This window comes from Perca fluviatilis, chromosome 6 (assembly GCF_010015445.1).
Source record: "Perca fluviatilis chromosome 6, GENO_Pfluv_1.0, whole genome shotgun sequence".
Lineage (NCBI taxonomy): Eukaryota > Metazoa > Chordata > Actinopteri > Perciformes > Percidae > Perca > Perca fluviatilis.
In genome coordinates this window covers 5,582,991-5,607,030 of record NC_053117.1, presented here as the reverse complement: position 1 = coordinate 5,607,030, position 24,040 = coordinate 5,582,991, and the positions used below count along the sequence as shown (strand labels likewise).

Here is a 24,040-nt window from a genome sequence, read left to right as displayed (position 1 = left end):
CTAGAAGGGCTTTGTTTTATTCAGTCACAGAATGATGAAACACTCATACAAGAGAAGATTAATCTATTTATTCCATAGTACCCACAGTTTAACAAGGTATCAGTTCCAGGAAACTAAAGCCTAAAATTTAAATCTAAAATAGTTTTGTGGTTTTAAGACGTAGCTCAAAGTAACCCACTTGAGTTAACACCGCTGACAAAAGTTCTTAAACTATAAACGCAAAGGGAATGTCCATAAAGCTCAGTTATAAGCAGAGAACTGCTCACTGTTAACACTGTTTATTTGAAGCTGAAATTAATATTACATTACAAGATAAGGACTGGTGAGTGGTAGTTATTTGGCTGAACTGACCCTTTGAAATGCTTTTAACATTCATTTCAAAGGCTCCTTGGAGTACTGTGTGCGCATACATTCCTAGTATGGAAAGCCCATGCTGCCCATCAAAGGCCAGGGTCCGTTTAAAGTTAAGACCGCCTACTATAAGAGCGGTACGTACTTATTTGGCCAAAATGTAGCATTCAGTATGCCAAATATCCCCAGAGGTAGGACCAATCTACCTCACCTACTGCGTCGCACAATGCAAAGTGACGCAACAAATGCGTTTACTTCTGTTTTCAAAAACCGGCTAAGCCTGACCTAACATACTGCAAAATAAATGGATTTAACAGATTCTCCCGATGAGTGCACTATACAGTACATACTGCGCTCATCTGTAGTAGGTTTTGTTGTAGGCGGTTTCAAATACAGCCCCCGTCTCTTCCTTATTGCTTGCTGGTCTGCTGCTGGGAGTCGTAGTCCACCCTCTCCAGCAGCAGAAGCATCTCAACGTGCATGGTCTGAGGGAACAGATCCACGGCCATGGCTCGCACCGGACGGAACGGGGCCCCGTGAACTCTGTTGGATGGCGCTCTGCACAGACTAAAAGACAAAAAGTTACAACATAGGATTGACTTTTATAGAACCGACCACATTTTAAATGATATTACAGTAGAAATATTTATTCAGGGTTTTGTTTTCCCTTTCACAAATCAGTTAAAAAAATAAAAATAAAAAGACAAATCTGTCACAAAATGAACCTAGGGGTTACTAACACGTGTACCGAGTTGACAGTTTTCATGCTAATCGAATGTGACCAGTATTAGCGCAGACCGCTAATTAGCTTATAATCGACTCGGTACACGTGTTATTAACACCCTAGGTTCATTTTGCGACAGATTTGTCCTTTAATAAAGCTGATGCCCACAAAACATTGCTGCTTTAAAAACAGCAACATTATAAACACATAATGACTCACTCAATGAAGTTGTTCATGGCTGCCTTAGCGTTGCATGCCACATAAACCAGCCTCTTCAGATGCTCTGCCCTCCGGATGGCCAGGATCACCTTGGAATCTGTTTCATTAAGACCAAAACCTGATATGTGACAAGTCCTGCAGCGAGTGAAATTCACTTTCATGTATTGACCCGGTTACTCACGTAGGCCGGCCCTCGGCGGATCCACAATGGCTGTGAGGTTGGGGGACACCAGAGCATTGAGAATGTTGGGGAACACATCCTCTGCTTTCCCACAGTGGAACTCAACATTACTCAGACCTTCAAATACAAACCAATGAAAAACCGATTTAAAAAAACACAGAACATGCACTTTTAGTTGATCACACTGTGCCCGTCATGAACTAAATCCGAGGATCTAATATGCAAAAAGATCATTTGAAACCAGGACTGCACGGTACCCACCCACCACTACCAACTTAAGAGATCAAACGTGCGTCTTTCGTGACACAGCACGACTACGGTAGCGAGTAGTATGAAATGCCGAAAATCCGCGTGGGACGTTTCCTTTCCCCGTTCTTCTTTTCCTAAACCCAACCTCTGGGTCAAGATGCTTCCCATTACGTGCTGACCACCACGAAAAAAAGCGACAAACGTGTCCTGTACACGAATCAACAGATTAAAAATAACGTGACCATTTCACCAACTGCTGCGAGACCGTATTGCTACATAAGAGTGACTCTTACGTAGATACCCTTAAGTAAAGTGTAACCGAACTTTTTTTGTCGTGAGAGACATTGTTAAATGAACATCTATTAACTTAAACCCTGTCATTACAGACCATCCTACATGTAAGAATATTCCCACTGCATACATAAATCACTGGCGGTAGTTTGAGGTTATCTGGCCTCTTACCGTTGAGCTTTGCATTAACTTTGGCATCCTCCACAGCTTCCTGGCACAGCTCGATCCCAATCACCTTCTTTACCCTCTAGAGACAAATGTCAACGGAAATGTCAAAACTGGCCAGAACCTCCATTTTCACACCGGAAAGAATAGAAAAAATAAAATAGTGCAGATGTTGCTGTACGTGAAAGAAAGTTGGGACTTGTAATGCAAGAGTGGTCATATTCTTTGCTCAATTTCAAAAATAAACAAAATTACAAAAAAAGGTAATATGATTATGATTTCTTTTTATCTGGTACTGCCCTTAAAGTGTGTGATGAGATAAATTTCTTGGCTATCATATTGTTAATGATTTATCAGATAAGGACATCAACAGACAGATGTATGCTCAGGCTAGTGTGCTTGCACATAAATTTGTGTTCTGCTAATGTTAAGGTAGCTTTATTCAAAGCATTCTGTACACCACACTGCCCACTTGTCTTACAGAAAAAAGAACACGTAGAGACTGAATGTAGCGTATAATGATGGCATGAGACGGCTTCTAAAACAACCAAGATGGTGTAGTGCTAGTCAAATGGTTGTTAGTGTTGGTAATAAGAAACCTTATTTATCGATACGTGTAGAATGTCGGTCTCAGAAAACAGAATTATACAAGCTTTGGCCCACATTGATTTTAGCTCTGTCAGGTTGTTGACCTTTTATTCATTTATATGAATTGTATTGTATATTTATTACTAGGTTTGTAAATATTGTCATTTTTTATTGTACTATGGACCTTCCATTTGTGTCCTGAATCAAAATAATAATAATAATTATTATTATTATTATTTATTATTATTATTATTCACAAAAATGATGAGAAACATATAATACAGTTATCTATTGCTGACTCCTGTCAGTTGTAATTATCAAAACCAGGTCAAAAGGTGAATTAAGTGTGTGCGACAGACGACTAGGTCACCTTAGCCAGAGAGATGCCGATGGTTCCAGTCCCACAGCACACGTCCAGCACTGTGCTGTCCCCATCCAGCTGGGCCCACTCCCCCACAGCAGAGTACAGCACCTCTGCAGCTCCTGTATTCACCTGCCAGGACACCAACCAGCATGGATTTGCAGTGGTGGAATGTAACTAAGTACATTTACTCAAGTACTGTACTAAAGGAGAAATTTGGAGGCACTTTCTACTTCTACTCCGCTACATCTCAGAGAGAAATGTTGTACATTTCACTCCACTACATTCATCTGACAGCTTTAGTTACTAGTTACTTTACACATTAAGGATTTCAGCACAAAATATGGTTTTATTGTAAACTGAACTACCCAACAATATAACCGTCTACAAGTCCAGCTGAAATGATTAGCTGATTAATCACTTAGTTGACTGACCGAACTGTTTGGATCGTTTCCAGTTTCTAGAATGTGAGGAGGTGTCTGCATCGAGTACTTTTAATACTTTAAGTACATTTTCCTGATGACACTTATATACTTTTACTTAAAGCTACATTGTGTATGAATCGAAAATTGTGAAATTGTATATGACAACCAACTGAATATTACTTTTTAGCCCTTCCTCCTACGGTGGCCGAACCCAAAATTAGCTCTTAGTATCTCCATCGTTTACACGCAGCTGTTCTAGCCACTCCAATATTAACTTTGGTCTATCGTTTTGTCCCCTGGCATTGCCCTAAACACCTCCGAACTTCATTATCTAAAGATATAGCTACTCTGGATGGTATTGCCCTGGCCTCCAGCACCACTGTTAGAAATTTATAGAGTTATCTTTGATCAGGATATATCCTTTAATGCCAATCTAAAACAAACCTCAAGAACGGCCTTTTTTCATCTTCGTAACATTGCCAAAATTAGGAATATCCTGTCTCAAAACGACGCTGAAAAACTAGTCCATGCATTTGTTACTTCCAGGCTGGACTATTGTAATTCCCTATTGTCAGGTTGCTCAAATAAGTCTCTTAAGACTCTCCAGCTGATCCAGAATGCTGCAGCGCGTTTTCTCACAAGAACTAAGAACAGAGATCATATTTCTCCTGTATTAGCTTCTCTGCATTGGCTTCCTGTTGAATCCAGGATTGAGTTTAAAGTCCTTCTCTTGACCTACAAAGCTCTAAATGGTCTAGCACCATCATATCTAGAAGAGCTCCTAATACCCTATTGTCCCACTAGAGCACTGCGCTCCCAGAATGCAGAGTTACTGGTGGTACCTAGAGTCTCTAAAAGTAGAATGGGAGCTAGAGCCTTCAGTTATCAGGCTCCTCTCCTATGGAACCAGCTCCCGATCTGGGTTCGGGGGGCAGAAACTGTCACCTCATTCAAGAATGAACTTAAAACTCTCCTATTTGATAAAGCTTATAGTTAGGGAGTGAGGAGTTGCAGTGTTCACCTAACTGGCCCAACTGCTTCTCTTCATAATTGTTAGATTAATAATACATAACAAAGTAGAGGGAGGCAGGCCAGCCAAGCCCGATCCGGCAGGGGGAGAGTTCTAAGCCCGAAAAAGCTACCTCTCCTTATGACCTGTCTCTCTTAGTTACCTGTTATAGTTACGCTGTTATAGTTCTAGACTGCCGGGGGACTTCCTTCCTTTGACACACTGAGCTGCTCTCTCCTCTCCCTTTCTATTACTGTTACTATTACTATTTGTGTGCAGCCCGTCCCAGAAATGCTTGTTACTAATCCTAGCTTCTGGGGAGTTTACTCCCCGGAGTCCCTATTCTTTTTTCCCCCAGCGTATTTCCTTGGAGAACGTTGGCACCAAGATCCTGGTTGCAGCTGTCGCCGTGGTCCTGCTGCACTCCCTGCTGAGCTCAGCGATGCCCTGCAATGTCACGCTGCGTCCTGCTGAACCCTGCTGCTTCCCGCTACATCCAGTCACTGTTCCATTATTAATGTGACTACTATCGCCACTGTTCATCACACCCCCAACCGGCTCGTCAGACACCGCCTACCAAGAGCCTGGGTCTGTCCAAGGTTTCTTCCCAAGAGGGAGTTTTTCCTCGCCACTGTCGCACTGCTTGCTCTTGAGGGAATTAATGGAATTGTTGGGGCTTTGTAAATTATAGAGTGTGGTCTAGACCTACTCTATCTGTAAAGTGTCTCGAGATAACTTATGTTATGATTTGATACTATAAATAAAATTGAATTGAATTCTTCACGGTGCCAATAGGTGTAAGAGGGCAAAATGCGGAGGTATGTCCCTCTTTGGCTAATGTATTTTAAAGATGGAGGCGCAACATGGCGGCCGTCATTCGAGCGACTCGCTCGTATGTATTCTGAATGGCAGATTCTACGCTTACGAGAATACTTTGATTAGTTGGTGGAAGTAATTACACATGAATGAGTACATATTTGTGAAAGAACAAAGGGGGGTTTTGCTAAGAATCAACTCAAAACATTACGCAATGGAGTTTTAAGTAATATTTTCAATGCAGGACTTTTACTTGCAAACTGTTTGGTAATAGTACTTTTACTTAAGTAAAAGAACAGAATACTTCTTCCACCACTGTGCACACACACACACACACACACACACACACACACACACACACACACACACACACACACACACACACACACACACACACACACACACACACACACACACACACACACACACACACACACACACACACACACACACACACACACACACACACACACACACACACACACACACACACACACACCTGGAAGAAGGAGTGAGGAGATATTCTGAACTTTAGACCCAGGAGTTCCTCATGGATGCTGCCTTCTCCAGCCACCAGCTCACAGGGCAAGTCCTCCAGGTTAGGAGAAGTCCTGGGAAGCCCAAAAAACACCAATTCAGTGCAGTATTTATAGTCCGCTCTCTACAGTTTGTCCTGCTTATTTTTTCCTGATGCTGTCAGTCATCTTATGGGGCAGGGGGATCTCTTCCTACCTTTGACCCTCTCTAACAAAGTAAAGAGAGGTTACGCCGCTGTCTTTCCCCTCTCCCTCGGTGAAGTACTTCTTCATGGAGCGTTTTAATGCATCGACTTCCTCTTCTTCAAGTTTCTAGGGAGTCATTAACAAGTAAAGATATCAAAAAGGAGAAATCTAACCGTGTGATTCTATTATCAGAAACGGGATCGCACACAGTTGGTAAGCAGAACATGTCCTCACTAGGGCTGCACAATATATCGTTTTTTTTTGTTTTAAATCGTCATCGCAATATTAACTGGCGCAATATACATATTGCGGAAGGCTGCAACATATCGCAGTAGACACTCAGATTTTTTGTGTTAGTTGATAGAAAATAGCAGGAAATAACACTTTAAAAATAATTTTAAAATAAAACAGTCACTTTTTTAGTGGTGCCTTATATATTCAATTCAATGTATATAATATAAATAAACTAAATAAAAGTAGGTTGGAAATGATTTCCTTTTATTTGTCTTTAGTTCAACAAGCAATTTATTGTATTTTAACAGAAAACTGAAAGCAGCAGAAATGCAGAACTGAATACACTTTAATATCTCTTTATTTATCGCAATATCTTTATCGCTATATTCACAACGTTATCGCATATCGCATATTTTCCTCATATCGTGCAGCCCTAGTCCTCACCTGTGGGTTGAAGAACGCTACAGCCATGGCTTGTTTGGTCCTCGTGGTCCTCACAGTTAGCTGCTTCCAGTGTCCTTCATACGTTTCAGGACTGTACACAGAGTATGAGGTTGTCCTATATGGAAAATAGCGAGATTAAATGCCATAGTGGTAGGGGTGTAATGATACATCCATCTGGATCGATATATCGAGTCAATGATCCACGATCCGGTGTGACCGGTGCTAAGTGAAAATATCGATACATATCGTTTGTAAGATATTTTTTTACTGAAGAGCTCAGTAAAAAAAAAAAAAAAACCTACCGGTGCTAAGTGAAAATATCGATACATATCGTTTGTAAGATATTTTTTTACTGAAGAGCTCAGTAAAAAAAAAAAAAAAAAAAAAAATTGTCAAATCCTATTTTTGTTGCTTTTGAGTTGATACAAATGGAACTGTGTTAAATGGGCATACGATATCGTCTCATATGGATTGCAGGACTATTAATTGAATCAAAATTGTATCGTGGCAGACTTTAAGACATCCGCAAATATCGTATCTTTGTCCAAAGAATGGATATAATAAGTGTATTGTGATGACACTTGTGAGTTCCACCCCAAAGTAGAAGAAATGTGTCAAGTAGCAGATCAACTTTATTGATGCATTTTGTGTTTTTGATGTCTTAGACAAAGAGACGGCTGCATGAGGCAGCTCAAATGACCTGGAACTGTAAATGATTTTGTGTTGATAAGGGGCAGACATTATAAGTTTTACTTCTTTCTGCTCCTTTTCATTCATTTTAAATGCTGTTGTTGCATTTGTTTTTAAATGAATGAGATAAATAAAGGAAAAAAAAGACTTGATCTTTTAAAGTGCTCATATTATGCTTTTTTCCTTTGTGAGATAGATAGATTTTTTTTTTGTGTGCATGTTATAGGTTTACAAAGTGAAAAGCCCAAAGTCCCCAAAGGGACTTCCCATCTCCAACAGAAAACACTGTTCACAAACAGCTCTATTGTAGTCCAGCCTTTACTTCAGACACAAACGTGGTCACTTTGTAACACACGTTATAATGCTCGCCTAGCTGCTAGCATGACACGCCCTCATACTCTGCTTCTGACTGGCTAGTAGTCCTTACCTAGCTACTGAGCATGTGCGGCTCCCAACAAAGATGGAACAGAAGTGAGATGTCTCACTCTGTAGCTAAAAACGGAGAGCTCAACACACAGGGTGAAAAGAGGAGCTGCAGCAATGTGTAGTACAACAAAAACATGGTGTTTTTTTGAAAAATTAAACCATGTAAACCTATTCTGATATAACCTCTAAATACAATTATGAACCTGAAGATGAGCATAATATGAGCACTTTAAGTCTGACGTCTATGAAGAACCCCAAAGTAAAATACTGTATGTGATAGTTTGGTTTTCCATGGCCTTGCCTTGCTATGGACTGTCGTGTAAGAGTACCTGATGAACTTCTGAAACTCGCTGACCACTTTCTTGGCCTCGGCTGAGACATGGCGCGTCTCCGCCGGCCCCACCACAGCACAGGAGCCGCCTTTATATTTCCCCAGGCGGAAACCGATGGTCTTATCCTCGCCGTCTGCACCCACCGATATGAGGAACTCACACTTGTTTCTGTACTCTGTCTGCCATGATACAGGTAGAGAAATATGAACAGGATTAGGGGGATATTAGACAATTCATGCATTACTATGTGTACAACAATGGAGTTTACTTTTTTTTTTAAACTAAGATCTTAAGTGTAATGAAAAGATAAATGAATGTGTTGTACACTTACTGACAGCACATTAGGTTACTGTACTTCTTAAACATGTAGTGACAATTCTGCAAACTGGATTCTGTCTAATTTAAGACACTAATCTTTAATACAGACGTACAGTATGCATTTATGAAGGTATGATGTGTGTGTGTGTGTCAGTAGTAGGGCTGCTCGATTATGGAAAAAAATATAATCACGATTATTTCGGTCAATATTGAAATCACGATAATTTAAGACGATTACTCGTTGACTTCTGGAAAGATGTTGCAATTATTGAACTTAAAAAAAGCAGTGGAAGAAGTGAAATAAAGCAACAGTAAAAACCACAACTGTGAAATTTGCCTTCATACTTTTCCTATTTGAAGTTTATTTTTTCATTCAGAACACAAGAGAAAAGAGTTTACTTGCAAAACGTAGTGAGCTAAATAAATGTTTTTCTCGATTATTTAGTTTTTGTGATCATTGGGAGCCAAAAATCATAATCACGATTACATTTCGATTAATTGCACAGCCCTAGTCAGTAGAATGTGAAATGAGTTAAGTCATGCAGATATATACCTGTGTAGGAGATGGTCTGATAGCTTCCAGAGAACAACACATTTTGTTGTATTTCCCTTTCTGTGCAAACAGCCATGGCAACATCGCTTTGTTGGTGCTGCCAATCTCTCTGAAACAGAAACAGAGTAGCATTGATGGATATTTTGTATGGCATAACGCCCATGTAGACACAGAACTTCTTCGCAGAGTCATTCAGTAAAATATGCAATAATGCCTGAAACAATAACCTTTTGCGTGGAGGGGCGTTTAATGTGAGATTCTAAACACTATTTTAAGTGTTTTCTACAAAGAGAATAGAAAGACAGAAAAGTTATTTAATGTGGACACTGAATATGTGGGCCGTCAGGAGCTTCCGCAAACATGGTATTGGCCTTCAATGGCATATATTTGGTCAAAATCTATTTTTGATACTGTACATCAAATACAGCAGATCTGTTATGGACACATGGTATTATTACTAGTATTCATGAATGGATGGATTAGGGGTGCACGATATGAGGAAAATATCTAATTGCGATTATTTCGACTGATATTGTGATTGCGATATGATTGACGATATTGGAGGGAATGATCATCGTTTGTATCATTATTCTCCTTTTCTTCGAAAATAATTAAATGATTACAGTGTTATTTTTGAGAGGATCTGTACCAAACAAAGACTTTTTCTTTATTCTGGAGGATACGATTTGTAGGCCGGGACGTCTCTGCAACACAATTGTGCAGCCCTAGAATAATTTATTTTACCAGAAAGAGACTCATTTGAGATTTAAAAAAAAAAAATCTCTTTTTCAAGAGTGTCGTGGTCAAGACAAGCAAAGACAGCAAATCCCTTAAAGTCAACCACAATCCTGAACACATCAGGCAAAACATCTGCAGCCAGATGTGGCTGCCTCCAAGTCAGTCAACATGCACTTAAAAGCGACCAATGAGACCAGCTCAGTAAGTTTCATGGATTTCTGTAACCTGTTCCATGTAGAGAGAGCAGCAAACTCAAACGCCTTTTTCCCCCAGCTCAGTTCTAACCTTTGGAACAGACAGAAGGAAACGATCCTGGGGACGAAGATTCTAAGTCCCGAACAGATGCATATAAATGACACCACTCACTTGGCCAGCCTCTGCAGAACCCCCACCACCTCCTGCTCCTTCCTCCTCAGCTGCTCCTCATAAGGCACATTCCACAGAGGAGTCACCACGTTGGCTATCTGGACACTGAGCGCCTCCTCTTTCTCATCCCCCTCTGTTCGCTTGGATGGAGGCTGCCCTCCTGCGCTCTCTCCCTCCTCCTGCTGCTTCCTCTTCCTCTGGATGGGGTCTGCTTTGGGTTTGGCCAGCCTGACGCTCAGCACCTGGCCCTTCCACTGCATGCCGTGCACCATCTTCATGGCCTTGTCACGCTCTTCCTCGTTCTTAAAGGTGACAAAAGCAAACGTCTGCTTGCCAAACAACTTGATTTTGTGTGGGCTGAGGCTGTGTTTGGCCAGGAACTTCTTCAGGTCGTTAAAGCCGGTGAACTTGGGCAGATTCCTGATCTCCACTTTGTAGATCTCGGATGTGAAGAGGTCCTCTTTGATGTAGCGGTACATGCTGGGGTCAGAGGCTTCCTCGTTCCCCCCTTCGGCTTCGACACCAGACTTTACATCATCGTTGTTGGAGTCCAGGGGAGGCTCATCGGGCTTCTCCTCCTTTGAGGGTGGAGTGTCAGCCACTGGGCTGCCACTAACATCTGCCATCACTCTGTTGATGCTGTAAAATTAACTATCCAATTAGCAGACTGATCTCATACATTCAAAAAGACAAAACATATTTAAAAAAAAAAAAAAAACGTTTTTAAACATGTTGCCAGACACTTGGCTTTTTTCACCGATTTTAGCTGGACAGTGTGCTCAAATATCAAGCTTGATTAGGGGACATTGTAACTTTTTAACAATGGTTACAATTAACTTCAAAATCTAGATGAGAGGGCAAAAAAACAAACGTTTCCATATAAAGAACAGCTTTTATGTAAATGCAATAACTTCTACGGACTAGAGTGTTGGCTGTATGTCATGCTAAAATACTTCCACCACTTGCACTGCACACACATGTAAGCTAAATGCTTCAGTGCATGCACTGAAGTTGCGTTCTTGCCTGTTCTTGTTTTATCTATCTTTTCATATGTAACAGGTTTCCAGGTCCCTGTCGTGCTAAATACCGCCAGCGGCCATATTCAATGGAAGTCCATAACATGTTTTTCATGTAGCTTACCTTTTTATACACTTTCAATTCCACTTCTTACTAAATGTGCAGGGCGCTGCCATGTTGATTTAACCACGTGCATCGGTGAACTTTGAACTCATTTAAAGTGGCAGTCGTCATTTCAGGGCTCGAGCGTCATGTCCGTCGTTATAAGGTGAACTTATGAATTTAAAAACATGCGTTTAAAGGATTTCTGTTTCAATTTCTTTTAACCTTTTTTTTTATTATTTGTTCCTACGGGAAAATGTGACTATTGTTTTTTACTCCTGAATTTTTGTTTGTTAATAGGCCTACTATACACACTACAGCACATTATAAACTGAAAGGACAGAAGCCATTTAAGGCGAAAACTGCTGATAGTTTAAGGCATATTATTTTAAATAGCCTGAATGTACACAGAGAGACAGTGGGATAAATGGGGTCTATAGGTACAGTACAGCTTATTTTAATGTTACAAAAATCTGAAGGTACACACACCACACGTCTTTTCTTTGTTGCACATAATGGTTCACTTACGTCCTTACCTTGAGCATTTGCTTGAACCATATCTGATAAAGTTTGGCTTAACCTATTTGATAACTCTTTATGGATAGAATTATTCCAAAATGTTCACACCTCGATTAAAATGTCAGTATATTAAATCAAATATTTTTTTTGCAGTAGGTGCTGTACAAATTCACACAATTAATCAATTGGTAGAAATGTTATGATTTAAAAAAAAAAAAAAAAAAGCATTTTGTGTGATACAGGCAGTCCCAGAGACGTGAGAGGCGGTGCGCGCGCTGTCACAGTGTGGGCGCGGGCATACGTAGGAAATTCGGCGCGCGAAAGCTGTAGCAGGAAGTGAGAGCAGCCGAGGGTAACGGCGGCCAGTCTGGGTTTTGAATCTATCCAACTACTTCCATAATCTACAAACATCTACATTAATATGGCAGACCCGAAGGTGAGGCCGCGCATTTATGGTCACTTAATGCACGATGTTCGCCTCGGAATCGGAATTTTGTGGCAAACATGTTATCTTATATGTCGTAATTCGTCAAAGTTTGCAAAGGAAACTGCGAGCCAGAAATGCCGAGAATGATGTCTTTCGTGACGCTAGAAAAGCCCATTGCTATGTTTTAAAAGCCATGGGATGTAATTAAAGCTTAAGTGTATTCTGGTGGACAATTAGAAATGTCTAGTGCTAGATTTTTATACTTTTACGCATTCAGGGTTAACGTTGACGAGCTAGGAAGTACTCTGAAGTGTGTAACGTTAACGTTGGCCAGTCAGCATGTTAACAGTACCATCATACACTGATCGTTAGCTAGCTAGCTAGCTACTTAGTGCATGTGCACAACGCTGCTAACTTAACTGTCTCTGTCGTCGGGCATTTGAACGGGTTGTTTCACTGCTGCATTTAACCAGCTGGTCAAAGACATTAAGGTTACCTGGGTCCCTTGTCTTTGTCTGCCAAGCACAGCAGTTGCTAACATTTGTTGGCTAGTGTTAGCTTTAATAGCAGGGCGCTGGAGTCAGTGACTGCGTATTATCTGGCAGTCTGCAGTAACAGTGTTACATTGGGTGGAGTGCCAGTTAGCCCAAACATCATGTCACCTAAGTTCTTGTCAAATTAACTGATATTAGTTAACGACACGCACCGTTGTGCGAAAAGACAAACGATTAACGTTAGCTAGCTGTCGACTAAGGTTAGCCTACTAGTGAAAAGGCCTCGTTAACTCATGTTAGCTAGGCAACTTCACAATGAGTTGTCTTCGAAAAAAAGTTGAACTATTTAACATCAGGAGTCAAAATGCAACTGCGACCAAACTTAATATAACGGTATCCACCTTATCCATTATTCAAGCAGTGACTTTTATTTAATTAATTATACCGATATTATCTTTAACGTCACTAGCAATTTTAACGTTGTAACGTTAACATTAGCTCCCTTGCTAAGTCGCAACGACTTCAGCGGGATACACCTAAAAGTTGATAGCCGCTAGCTAGAAAAGCCGGTGAGCATAATTGGGTAGAAGTGGGGTTGCCACCCTAAAAAAGGAAAGTCTCCCGCGTTTGCCTAGTTTCGTATCCGCTAAATGAAACTGCTCCTAGCTTTACAGTTATTTGCGTATGGTCTTTTCACACTTTGTTAGAGGTCATGATCTTGCGCACTTTTGTAATGAATAGCTAGCCATCTTTATCCTGAGTTATTTTATGTGTGGAGAATGTGTGTTCTTGCCAAATTAGTACTTTACATTCAACGTGGGAACATGCAACCCGAAATAGAACTAAAGATGCTTGGCTCAGCAATAGCGATTTACTAAGGGCTTTGCCTGTTCCTGTTAACCAATGAGCTCTTAAATCCCTCCATTGAAGCATTCATGGCCTGTTGATCAATTGTCAGAAGTCACGTTCTAGTGAGTTTCAAAGAACCGCACTGACCATATGCCTAATAACTTAAACTTGCTCTGACTGTCTTACATAGATACGTTTTGCTTTGTGTTAACTCATCCATTGCTTTTAACTTTGAGGACCAGGAAGAGCCTGAAACCACTGCAGATAATGCAGAGGATTCTAATCATGATCCCCACTTTGAGCCCATCGTGTCCCTTCCTGAGCAAGATGTGAAAACATTAGAAGAGGATGAGGAGGAACTCTTTAAAATGTAAGTCATTTTAATAGTCTTTGTTCATTCGCATGTTATTTGTCACAAGAGTGGTGGGTTTCATTTGCTGATTGGTATACCGTTGTTTTTCCTAGGCGGGCTAAACTATATCGTTTTGCCTCTGAGAATGATCCACCAGAGTGGAAGGAGAGAGGAACAGGTGATGTCAAGCTGCTGAAACACAAAGAGAAGGGCACAATCCGCCTTTTGATGAGGAGAGACCGCACCTTGAAGATTTGTGCCAATCATCACAGTGAGTCAAGTTGACACAAGTAAATTAAGTGCAATTTTATATCATGACAGTATTTGTCTTGGGTTCAGAGTTTGGTACGTTTTCAGTACAGCAGGGGAAACCAAATAATTGTACAAGACCTGACTTTTTTTTTTTTTTTTTTTTTTTTTTTAAAAAAGAACATTCAACAGTATATTAAAAGAAAAATAAATAACCCAAATGGCATGTATGTAAATATATATGCTCAATCGTAAGGTTCGGAGCTGTTTAATTCCTGAACTGCCCATTGTCTTTCAAATCCTGTCTAATTTCTAAAGTACAGCTAATAGTTGTGCAACCACCAAATATACAGTGTATATGCTTATATCTAAGCCTTAACGTGTTTCTTATTCCTTCTCTTGTCATCTACAGTTATGCCTAGCATGGAGCTGAAGCCCAACGCCGGCAGTGACAGGGCATGGGTGTGGAACACACTAGCAGATTATGCTGACGAAAGCCCTAAACCTGAACTCCTGGCGATACGCTTTTTAAATGCAGAAAGTGAGTATTTATTCTACATCTAATACCAGTAGAAAGGTGGCCACAACAGTGTTTTAATTTGAAATATATAGTGATCACACTGAAGTGAGAAAGTGCTTTAAGAAGCCCATTGTAACTGTCAATAACAAAATCCCAGCAGCTTTTTTTTCTTACAGGTGTTCCTGTTTGTCAATGCATTATTATGCAGCCTCATTGGCCATCATACAACAGCATGTTGATGTGAATATACACTAACTCTTTGTTCTGTTTACAGATGCTCAGAAGTTCAAGGGAAAGTTTGACGAGTGCAAGGAGGAGGTCAAAAAAAGTCTTGATGGAACAGGTACATGAAACTTGAACTTCAGGCAAATATCTATTAAAATATTTGAAGTTGTATGATCTGCAGGTTATGGTTAGATTACATTGGTTTTCCAACATGAAAAAGTGTTAAAATGTTTCCAATTAGTTATTTAAAATATGCACTACCTAAGCAAAGAGTTCATTGGGTTACTAGGAATTGTAATCCATTTTACATGGTAACATGCCATTATTGTCAGGGCCCCTAATGCATTGCTCAGGTTTAAGTGATGTGCAGACTCACTCTGTTCTTTGCTGTTCACTCCAGCCTCGAACTTTTTCTGTCTGCTACATAAACATGCAGAATGTAACACACACTGTTTTTTCTAAGGCTAGTGTCATTATGTTCTGCTACATTACAATTCAAATGTATCACACAGTAAAACAGTTTTCTATCATGATCACATTAGCAAAGGGTCACATGGTCCACCAAAATCTTAACTTGCATATAGTGGCTGTATGAAAAGGTGGAATATTAAGACAGGGGTGTGGCGATTAAAACGTTACAATATTGTTCGTTGAGTTTAAAAGTTGTCTCGCGAGATCGGTACACAAATGCAGCATTACGTCGGTACTACTCAGGACCAAGACCAATTCACGTTAAATCAATCTGTGGCAAAGACAGGTTTCATTTGCCCTGGTGACGGACAGGCTGAGGTTTTAGGGTAAGACAAGGCAACTTTAGTTCTTTGGCACCTTTTGAGCAACATGGCAATTTAAAGTGCTTTACATGAAACATTTAAAGAGCAATTAAAATTGGTCATGAAAATAAAACAGGCTAAAAATTATAAGCTACAAGAAAAATGGTTATAGTGCAGTGTAAGAAATTAGTAATTATTTGATTGATAGGTTGTAGGGACAGGTTTGGGAGGAGAGAAGGTTAGTAATACAGGAGAGAAGCCATTTGAGTTTGTGGCAAAACCTTTCACAGTGCTCATTTTTTATTTTGTGACTTTATCCAGTCATATTTCATCATTTAAGATTTCTTTAAAATAGTGTTAAAATCTCGTTCACACCCCTATAAGACAGTGAGTTGATATGCAAAGTGAAAATAGCAGGACTGTTTTCTGTTAGAGACAAAGTTACATGCTAGGCAAGCAGAAGACATGCAACTGAGTTATGTTCAAACCGACTGTTTTTAGTTGACACATTTCACTGTTTTGCCACAGGCAACACTGATAGCGCAAACAAAGTGGCAGCAAAGCTGGAGGAACTCTCTGTAAAGGACAAGGCATCAGAAGAAAAAGAGGTCAAAAAGGAGACTGAGGTGAAAGAAGATGAGAAAAAAGAGGTGAAGGCTGAGGAGAAGAATTGAGAACCAAGAACTTGCTTTGCTGATCTTCAATATATCAGTGTTTCCTCTTTTTCTACAAAATTTTTTTTTTTTTATAATTTTTTTTTTATAAATAAATAAATTTAAAAATAAATAATAATATTTTTTTTTTTTTTTTTTATTATCTGTTTTCCCTCACTAGATCACAATTTAATTATTACATTTCCCTCTGTACTTCCATGGAATGCCACGCTTTCCATCCTTCTCATCTACAGTTCAATTTTGACAAACTGTGAAAAAGGAGGGTGGAGGAGAAAAATAATACTATGTTTTTTTTTTTTTTTTTTTTCTTTTTTTTTTATTCTGAAGCAGAGTTTGTAGGGGGAGAGGATAATGTAGCCTGCTGGTTAGCAGCACAGGGCCAGGGACCAGACATTATGGAGGTGCACTATACACATAAAAACCCATGATGCATCTCAGTGGGCCTTCTTACCCTGTCCACTGTCCATGCTTCCACTGTTAGAAACCGCAAGTGAGGTGAAGACCTCTCAGTGGATGCCTTGTAGAAGTAGTTGTTCCTTGGTTCCTTCTTTCATTAGTTCTGTTGGGAACTGACTAGAAGAGGAATCCACTCCAGGCAGTTGAGGGGCCTCAGATGCGTGCTGCAGAGCTCAGCGTCAACTGATGACTGACTGATAGGAGATCAGATGCACATAGCAAAGCTTTTCCTTTTTTGTTTTAATTATCTGAAAACCAATAAGTCCAAAGTCAACGGTTCATCATAGTTTGGTGCAGCTATTCTCTGACTTAAGTTCCTCACCAGGAAATGGAGTTTGCATTCTTTAGATCATAACATTCCCAGACTTTAAGCATGTAGAGTATATGTAACTGTGTGCCCTATCTGATCTGTGTGCTCACCACCCTCTCCTTTTCTTTCCACTAATTGAGTTGTTAACCTTGCCTCTAAAGTGCATCTAAGTGCCAGTGCATCTGTAAATACATGTATATGGATGAAATGTTGCTTTTCATTTGAACTCAAATGATTTGAAATGTTTCCTCCACCTTCGAATAAAAGCTGTCAAAGACCATGTTTGCATTCACATAAAAATCACTTGTTTCCTGGTATAGCTAATGATAAAATGTGCCAATAATGCCGCTCTATATACCAAAACAAGATTGTGTTGAGGGTTGTAGGAGTCGAAACAAGATAATGTGACTGGTTATATGCAAACTACCAATCCTACAGAGGCTTGGATTTATTTTTGACTTTTAAAATGTCAAATCAACTGTTAAGTAACATCTATGGACTATAAAAAGAATTTATCAATGTTGTGCAGGTGTTCCCCATTGTACTTTTGATTTTTATTCACAAGAATCCATCTCATTCACTCAGAGTTGGACACTTTATTTACTTAGCTCAGGTCATTGGGAAATATTTCCTCTAAACAAAAATAGGAACCCATGTACATTTATAGTATATTCTATTATAATTTTAATACATAGTGAACTTTCTATTTGGGGTTCAGAAAATAAAATCAGCTCAACAAAACAGATTCAAAATGACTGTCAGGAATGCTCCCTGACCTGCAGTGATGTCCACTCTCCCCTTCCCCCCCCCAAAACCAAAACAAAACATTGGACCAATGGCAGTAATCTTAAAGAGGAATGACATCGATAGTGTTTTTATATGTGGTCATGATAGTTTTTAGGCAACTCGGCAGCTAATGGTCTGTTCAGGTATTCAAGAAGTTCCACTGACGCCCATCAAGTTTGCCAAAAGTATTCCTGTATGCCACAGCCTTAAAACAAAATCTATGTTTAACAATTCAGAAACACATGACTTGAATAGAGTATCCTGTTACTTCACATTACGGTTTATTGTAAGGCAGCTGGGTGAGACTTAAAAGGGACACTAGACTGGCCACAAGGTTACTACAGCGAGTTTTGATAACATTCAACCTTGTCAGAAAGCAAGACTCTACCACAGCTAAAGGCCTTTACGCTGATCTTTGGGGAAAGGAATCAGAAATCAGAAAAGATCCTGTAAAAAGTGATGTATTTTCATAATCAAGTAGGATCATTTATTACCTTGTACGTTGGCCTTTCTTCCAGAACTTTCTGCTGTTAAAATGTTTACCCAGTCAGAGTTGCTCACAAGTGTCACTCCTGTAATTTGCTGCTCAATACAAAACCCTAAAGGTAGTTCTCTGTCCCCTAGGGTGCGATAGTGTTTCAACAAGCTGCATTTAATTCTGTATGAAAAGTAGCTTTTCCTCTGAAAAGGCAACAGTGGTTTATTGTTCATGCAAATATAGCTGGGCCAAAGATACCGCTTTACAGCCATGTACATTTTTTTTTTTTTCATATTTATTGGTGCAAAATATAAACAAAAACCTTCCACTCAGATATTATCAGTTCATTTTCTCGAAAGTAATACAGGTTTTTTTTTTTTTTTTATTAACAGCAAAATAAAAGTGGGGGAGAATACTGAAGCTGTTCCAGACAGCTGCTGCAAGTTGATTGATTTAACATTTTCCTTCTTCGTGATGTCACTGTGACATAGTAGTGACGTCACCCATCCACTGTCTTTAAAAAAAATAAAGGTGTGTGTATCCACTTTTGGCACTGCTCAAGGGCAGCCTCTACTGAAAGCCCCATTCTTGTCTTGGTCACAGCACACATTGGCAAGTCAATGTGACTGTTCACTAGTCAAGGATTGTGACTTTTCACTTCCTCAAATCGCATAATTACACTTCATTAGAACAAGCTAAATTTACTTTATGGATTTGACCCATTATAATGACCTCATTTTAATTACTGAATTTATAATTTATCAACAAAGAAATCCACTCAAAATAAAACACCCATTCCAGGCTTAATTGTCTGTATAAAAAAATGTATCAAACATAGCCTTTGGAAGGTTGGCTATATAAAAAGAAAAGAAAAAAACATTAAAAAATAATAATAATGAATAGGTGACCAGTCTCCATTTCTCTACACCTTTTCATCCATTCCAATCCTATGATTAACAACGTACACACTAAACAATGAAACAATGGTTCTTCATTTATTTTTTTAGACAAAACTAAAAGTTGTTTTGGTTGTTCAGGGCTGGACTCATTCTGGGCCCGTTCCAGAAAGCAGGTTTAGTGAAAACTCTTGAGTTTGTTAACCCTGAGATGAGGGAAACTCTGGGTTTTCCGTTTCAGAAAGAGAAGTCATTTAACCTCAGAGTCAGTTACTATGGTAACTGAGTCGGTGAACCTAACCTGGTTGGGAGCAGGTTTTCTTCTCTCGGTCTCCTCCGTCTGACACAGTGCTCTTTCATTTCCTCATTTATTCATTCTGTCTGTATTGGGCGCATTTTAGCGCAGTTTATCGGCATGAATAAAAATAATGATGTTGGTTTATTAACCATGTTAGGCAGACTATAAAACGTTTTTTTCTTCTTCTAAAAACATGGCATTTCCTTTTGTCGACAATCCCGTTGATGAAGACGCTGCTTTACTTTGCAGGCTGTCATATGTCGGGAGATGATATTGAATCCTCGACATTTAAATTTTCCGAACTTATTTGAGCGGTATCGTTTTTCTTCCCAGTCTGTTATGCAGCCTATAACCTTATCCGTCCTTATATCACTAACGTCACCCGTTTTGGGCATGCTCTACATCCCAGCAGATTATTTGTGTCACATTATTTTCTTTTTGAAAACTGCAGTTTTCTTTAAAGTAAAATCCACTGTAGCAAAGCGCCATCAGAAGAATGTGACTCGCTCCGAAACGTGTTTTAAACATTTTTGTAGTGTTCCCTGGACACAAACCAGTGAGAGCCATTAAAAAGGAGTGATGTAAACCCTTTGAAATAAAATATTATGAATTATAATTCTGTTAATGATGGTGCTGCAGCATCAGAATGGGATTAGTAGGCGTAGTACTTTATCGCCCGCAGTATTGCACTTAAATGAAATAGCTTATAGGTTCAATACCATTTCACCAGTAATATTAGGCTATGCTTATGATTAAATATGATACACTAGCCTATATTGGAATATACGCATTTACTCTAGCAGCAATTTTCTCCCACGCAAATTCTCTCTCTTTTGCAGCAGCTGTTGTGTTGTTTTTTAACTCGCTGTATGTGCGCATGAGTATTTCTGCCGACCCGTTGTGGTTGTTACCATGGTGAATCGTAGTATCATGGCTCCATTCATGCTGCCTTTTTTTATTGTGGTGGTGCACGCGCGTGTACCTACTCTGAGTTGATTGAACCAACTCAAATCAGCTGTTCTGGGACCGAAAACTCAAGAGTTTCCCATCTCAGGGTAAATCAACTCAGCCATCAGGGTTAGACTCCAAGTTTGTTAAACCTCCTTCCTGAAACGGACCCCAGAACTCTTGGGATGAGGTATTCTGATCTTTCAGAACGCTCAGCACTTGTGTCAAGGGTCATGTTGAAATCCGACTGAGCTTCACTACAACAAACAGAAGCCTATGATGATGTACTGCACCTTTTATGAAGGGAATACATGGGGCTAAGCTTTACTCGAGCCCTATTAATCTGAGACAAAGAAGGAGCCATTCAGCATGTGTTTATTATTTTATATCAACTAGCATCTCTGCTGGTTGCATTCATTCCTGAGAAATTTCTTTGGAATTTAACCATTAAGCAAGTCTTTCTCAATGACTTTGGAATGCAACCACCAGACATGATACGATGACTTTCCCCTCTCTATATCCCCCTTTCACACCTCACTCATCCGGTGTTGCCTCCAAATGCAGTTGGTGCTGATCCAATTGATCGGCCCTCTTATCACCTCTCAAAGCTGTACAACTCAACATGCTGGAGATGGCATGAACAGTACAAGTTAACGTGAAGCACTTTGACTTCTTTGAGATCAATTGACTCGGAAAGGACATTCGTCTCCTACAGAGGTCCGTAGTGAGGATGTCAGCGTTTAATTCATCCGTTTATCCGTGTTTTTGTTGAGCCTTCAGCGCTTTCTGGAGTAAGGTTTGTGTGACATTTGGAACAACGTACGATTCGTGACCACAGCTGAGAGACAACGGTAATAACATTAACGGTCCACTCTTACGACCAAGATGATGAGCCACAAAATGTTAACGACAAGACACTCCTCTCACACACACACACACACACACACACAACAGCCTGCAGCGGTTATTAACTGACAAACAACCCTTCCGGTACAAACGCACACAGGCATTTGGCTAGACAGGCCCACACAAGGGCAGACAGATCCTCTGATTGGACAAGAACTCCAAAACAGCGAGCGCTATGTGCCCCTGACTGGCCGTTATCTAGACTTCGCTAAAATAACAGAGACGAGAGAATCTCTTTGCAGCAGGGTGTTCGTTGTCGTTGGAGGCGGATGCCATGTCCCTGCTCACACTGATATCTCGTACGTGGTGCCTCCAACACCTGTCACCTTTTTGACGTTACTGTGGCGACTGGGACTGAGGGTGGAACCCTGGGCACTGGGGTGGCAGTCCATCTGCCCATTAACTTTCATGGCCTCTCTGAGTGGAAAGAGGGGAAAAAAGGAACATGATTCAACACCAGGAGCCAAAGAGATTAAACACAAGCCAAACAAATGAGGCTTGTGGCAACATGCAGATTAGTTGTCAGTTGACAGTTGATATTAGGTGACAGTTTGAAATGACAAAAACAGCAATATGGATGATTTACTTGAAAGGGTTCCACTTAACTTGAAGGTATCTACATAAGAGTGACGTGACACTTTCATGAACGTGTCATAAACATAAACAAGTCATAAACGTTTATGACACAACACTTCTTTTAGTATGTGTCATTTGGTTTTTGTCATGACAAGTTAGGGTTAGAGTTAGGGTTCATGTGTTCATGACTGTGTCATGTCACTCTTATGTAGATACCTTCAAGTAAAATGTTGCCCTTGAAAGTGTACTTGTTAGTGAGACAAAATGCTCGAAGGTGTTAAGACGAGTAGGTGAAAAGCATGCAAAAGAAATGAGGAGTTACACAACTTTATTCATTCGTCAAACAATACAAAAATGTATATTTTACTAGAAAGGCAAACATATAAGTCAGAACAGAACATGTAAGAATGTACACCAGACAGTACTAACCATGAATAAATGGACATAACAGTTGGACAAATACCATACACCATATACAGATGCTACACTTTGCCTCAGTTAAGGACTAGTACGCTAGTGCCCATGAATTGCTGGCTGTGTCCAGCAGAAGGAGCAGGGTTTCCATTGGGAAATACATTCAATGCCCACCAGTCCCCATTGGCTCAGTATAATGCATGCATTCCCACAGGGGGAGCGTTAGGATTCATACCTTGGGCCCCCTAGACGAGGCGCGTCTGTCCTCTCAAGAGCACTGATGTAGGAGAGTTTCTGGTGGGAGTAGGAGGGGGATCGGGGCATGGCAGGGGAGTGGGGCTGGTGGGCCGGGGAACGATAGAGGCCCTCGGGGCAAGTGGCCCTGCTCATGTTGCTGCTGTTGCTGCTACTATGATCTGTGTGCAGGGAGGTGGATGAAGTCCTAGGGGCACGACCCAGCGTGGAGCCGGCATGACGCAACACAGGGGTTCGTTGCCCGTAGCTCACCAGCCCGACCCCCATGAGGTTGTCCCTGGAGCCTCCATAGGCCGGGGGTGTTGGGCCTCTGGAGCCGGGGCCTCGAGGCCCATCTGGGTAACAAGCATTGGGGGGCAGGCCATAGCCCCCATCGAACACACCAGAGTCCTGAGCATAGCGCCCGTGCACTATCTGCCGTTTCTCCCTCTCCTCCATCTCCTTTCGCTCCTGGATGGAGGCCATGATGGTCTGGGAGAGGTTGTCGTAGCGCACCGGGGATGGGTCCCTGTCCTTCAGGTGAGGGGACTGCCTGCCCACCCCCCTGGGTTGCATCACTGGACTGAAGGTGGGGGCGACCTGGTGCCTCTGCATTTCAGGTTCTCGGATGTGGCACATTTTGGTGGGCAGGTAGGGTGAGTGGAACCCCACAGAGGGCATACCACGGTGGGCCATGCACTCGCTGGCAGTGGCTGGGGCGATGCTGGGATTGAGCAGGCTGTCATAAGACAAGCTGCCGTTACGGTTGGAGAGCGTGTTGGGCGAAAAGACGCTCTTGTACGGCGTGGAGGTGACTGCCTGCGGCTGCAGGGCTGGGAGCTGGCCCTTCTCCGGCCGGCGGTGCCCCTGCTTCAGGCTGAGAGAGCGGGAGTTGACGGGGTCAGAGTCCAGCTGGAGGGGAGAGGACTGGAAGGTGCGGTGGAGGGGAGCGTTGGTATACTCGGGCAGGTCCAGGTTCGGCTCAGAGCGGTAGTCATGACCCCGGACACCCTCTTCCAAGATGGCCGAGGTCTTCCGCTCATCTGGCATGATAATCTGAGGAGCAAACCGCAGAACGTCAAATCTTAGTGGAAATGTGAATGAAGTCCGTTTTCCTTCACCACTGCAACTTTTGAAACATGCAATAAAACGGAGACGCTAGATCGGATCCACTAGTCGTGTTGACGTCAAACGACGTGGCCCGCCTTATTCTGCCTCTGATTGGCTTACCCTGGTATTCCAACCCTAACCAATCCCCACTCCTCATGCCTAAACCTAACTACGTCAACCAGTCTAGCAGATCCGATTTAGCATCTACCGCAATAAACCCCTGGC

General features: G+C 41.1%; 3 protein-coding genes and 1 non-coding gene across 6 annotated transcripts in view; 2 read left to right on the top strand and 2 right to left on the bottom strand.

Moving 5' to 3' along the window:
- Nucleotide 1: 1 nt before the first annotated feature.
- On the bottom strand, nt 2-11,465 carry trmt2a (tRNA methyltransferase 2 homolog A). 2 transcript variants are annotated; one of them, XM_039802583.1, is made up of 12 exons: nt 11,343-11,465; nt 10,203-10,841; nt 9,099-9,207; nt 8,225-8,406; nt 6,780-6,894; nt 6,112-6,227; nt 5,879-5,990; nt 3,139-3,261; nt 2,187-2,262; nt 1,476-1,592; nt 1,295-1,391; nt 2-918 (listed from the first exon to the last, which is right to left on the bottom strand). In XM_039802583.1, the coding sequence occupies exons 2-12, from the start codon at nt 10,826-10,828 to the stop codon at nt 762-764; spliced, it is 1,830 nt and encodes a 609-aa protein (XP_039658517.1). In that variant the 5' UTR covers nt 10,829-10,841; nt 11,343-11,465; the 3' UTR covers nt 2-761. The 2 variants fall into 2 exon arrangements, with proteins under 2 accessions (XP_039658517.1, XP_039658518.1); XM_039802584.1 differs by having other exon boundaries at nt 10,203-10,830; nt 11,367-11,382.
- A 661-nt stretch (nt 11,466-12,126) lies between these two features.
- ranbp1 (RAN binding protein 1) lies at nt 12,127-16,457 on the top strand. Of its 2 annotated transcripts, none has more exons than XM_039802585.1 (6): nt 12,127-12,276; nt 13,847-13,980; nt 14,076-14,233; nt 14,624-14,752; nt 15,006-15,074; nt 16,258-16,457. In XM_039802585.1, the coding sequence occupies exons 1-6, from the start codon at nt 12,262-12,264 to the stop codon at nt 16,401-16,403; spliced, it is 651 nt and encodes a 216-aa protein (XP_039658519.1). In that variant the 5' UTR covers nt 12,127-12,261; the 3' UTR covers nt 16,404-16,457. The 2 variants fall into 2 exon arrangements, with proteins under 2 accessions (XP_039658519.1, XP_039658520.1); XM_039802586.1 differs by having other exon boundaries at nt 12,136-12,276; nt 13,853-13,980.
- On the top strand, nt 15,323-15,449 carry LOC120561494. Its single transcript, XR_005639606.1, has one exon. It is a non-coding gene; the product is annotated as a small nucleolar RNA SNORA77 (small nucleolar RNA).
- Nucleotides 16,458-20,653: 4,196 nt separating the features above from the next.
- The window catches only part of zdhhc8b (zinc finger DHHC-type palmitoyltransferase 8b), an 82,649-nt gene continuing 79,262 nt past the window's right edge, over nt 20,654-24,040 (bottom strand). Inside the window, exons 10-11 of the mRNA XM_039802581.1 lie at nt 22,707-23,761; nt 20,654-21,898 (exon numbers count right to left, since the gene is read on the bottom strand). Of these exons, the coding sequence (XP_039658515.1) occupies nt 21,766-21,898; nt 22,707-23,761 (1,188 nt within the window). The 3' untranslated portion in view covers nt 20,654-21,765. The remainder of the gene's footprint in view (nt 21,899-22,706; nt 23,762-24,040) is intronic.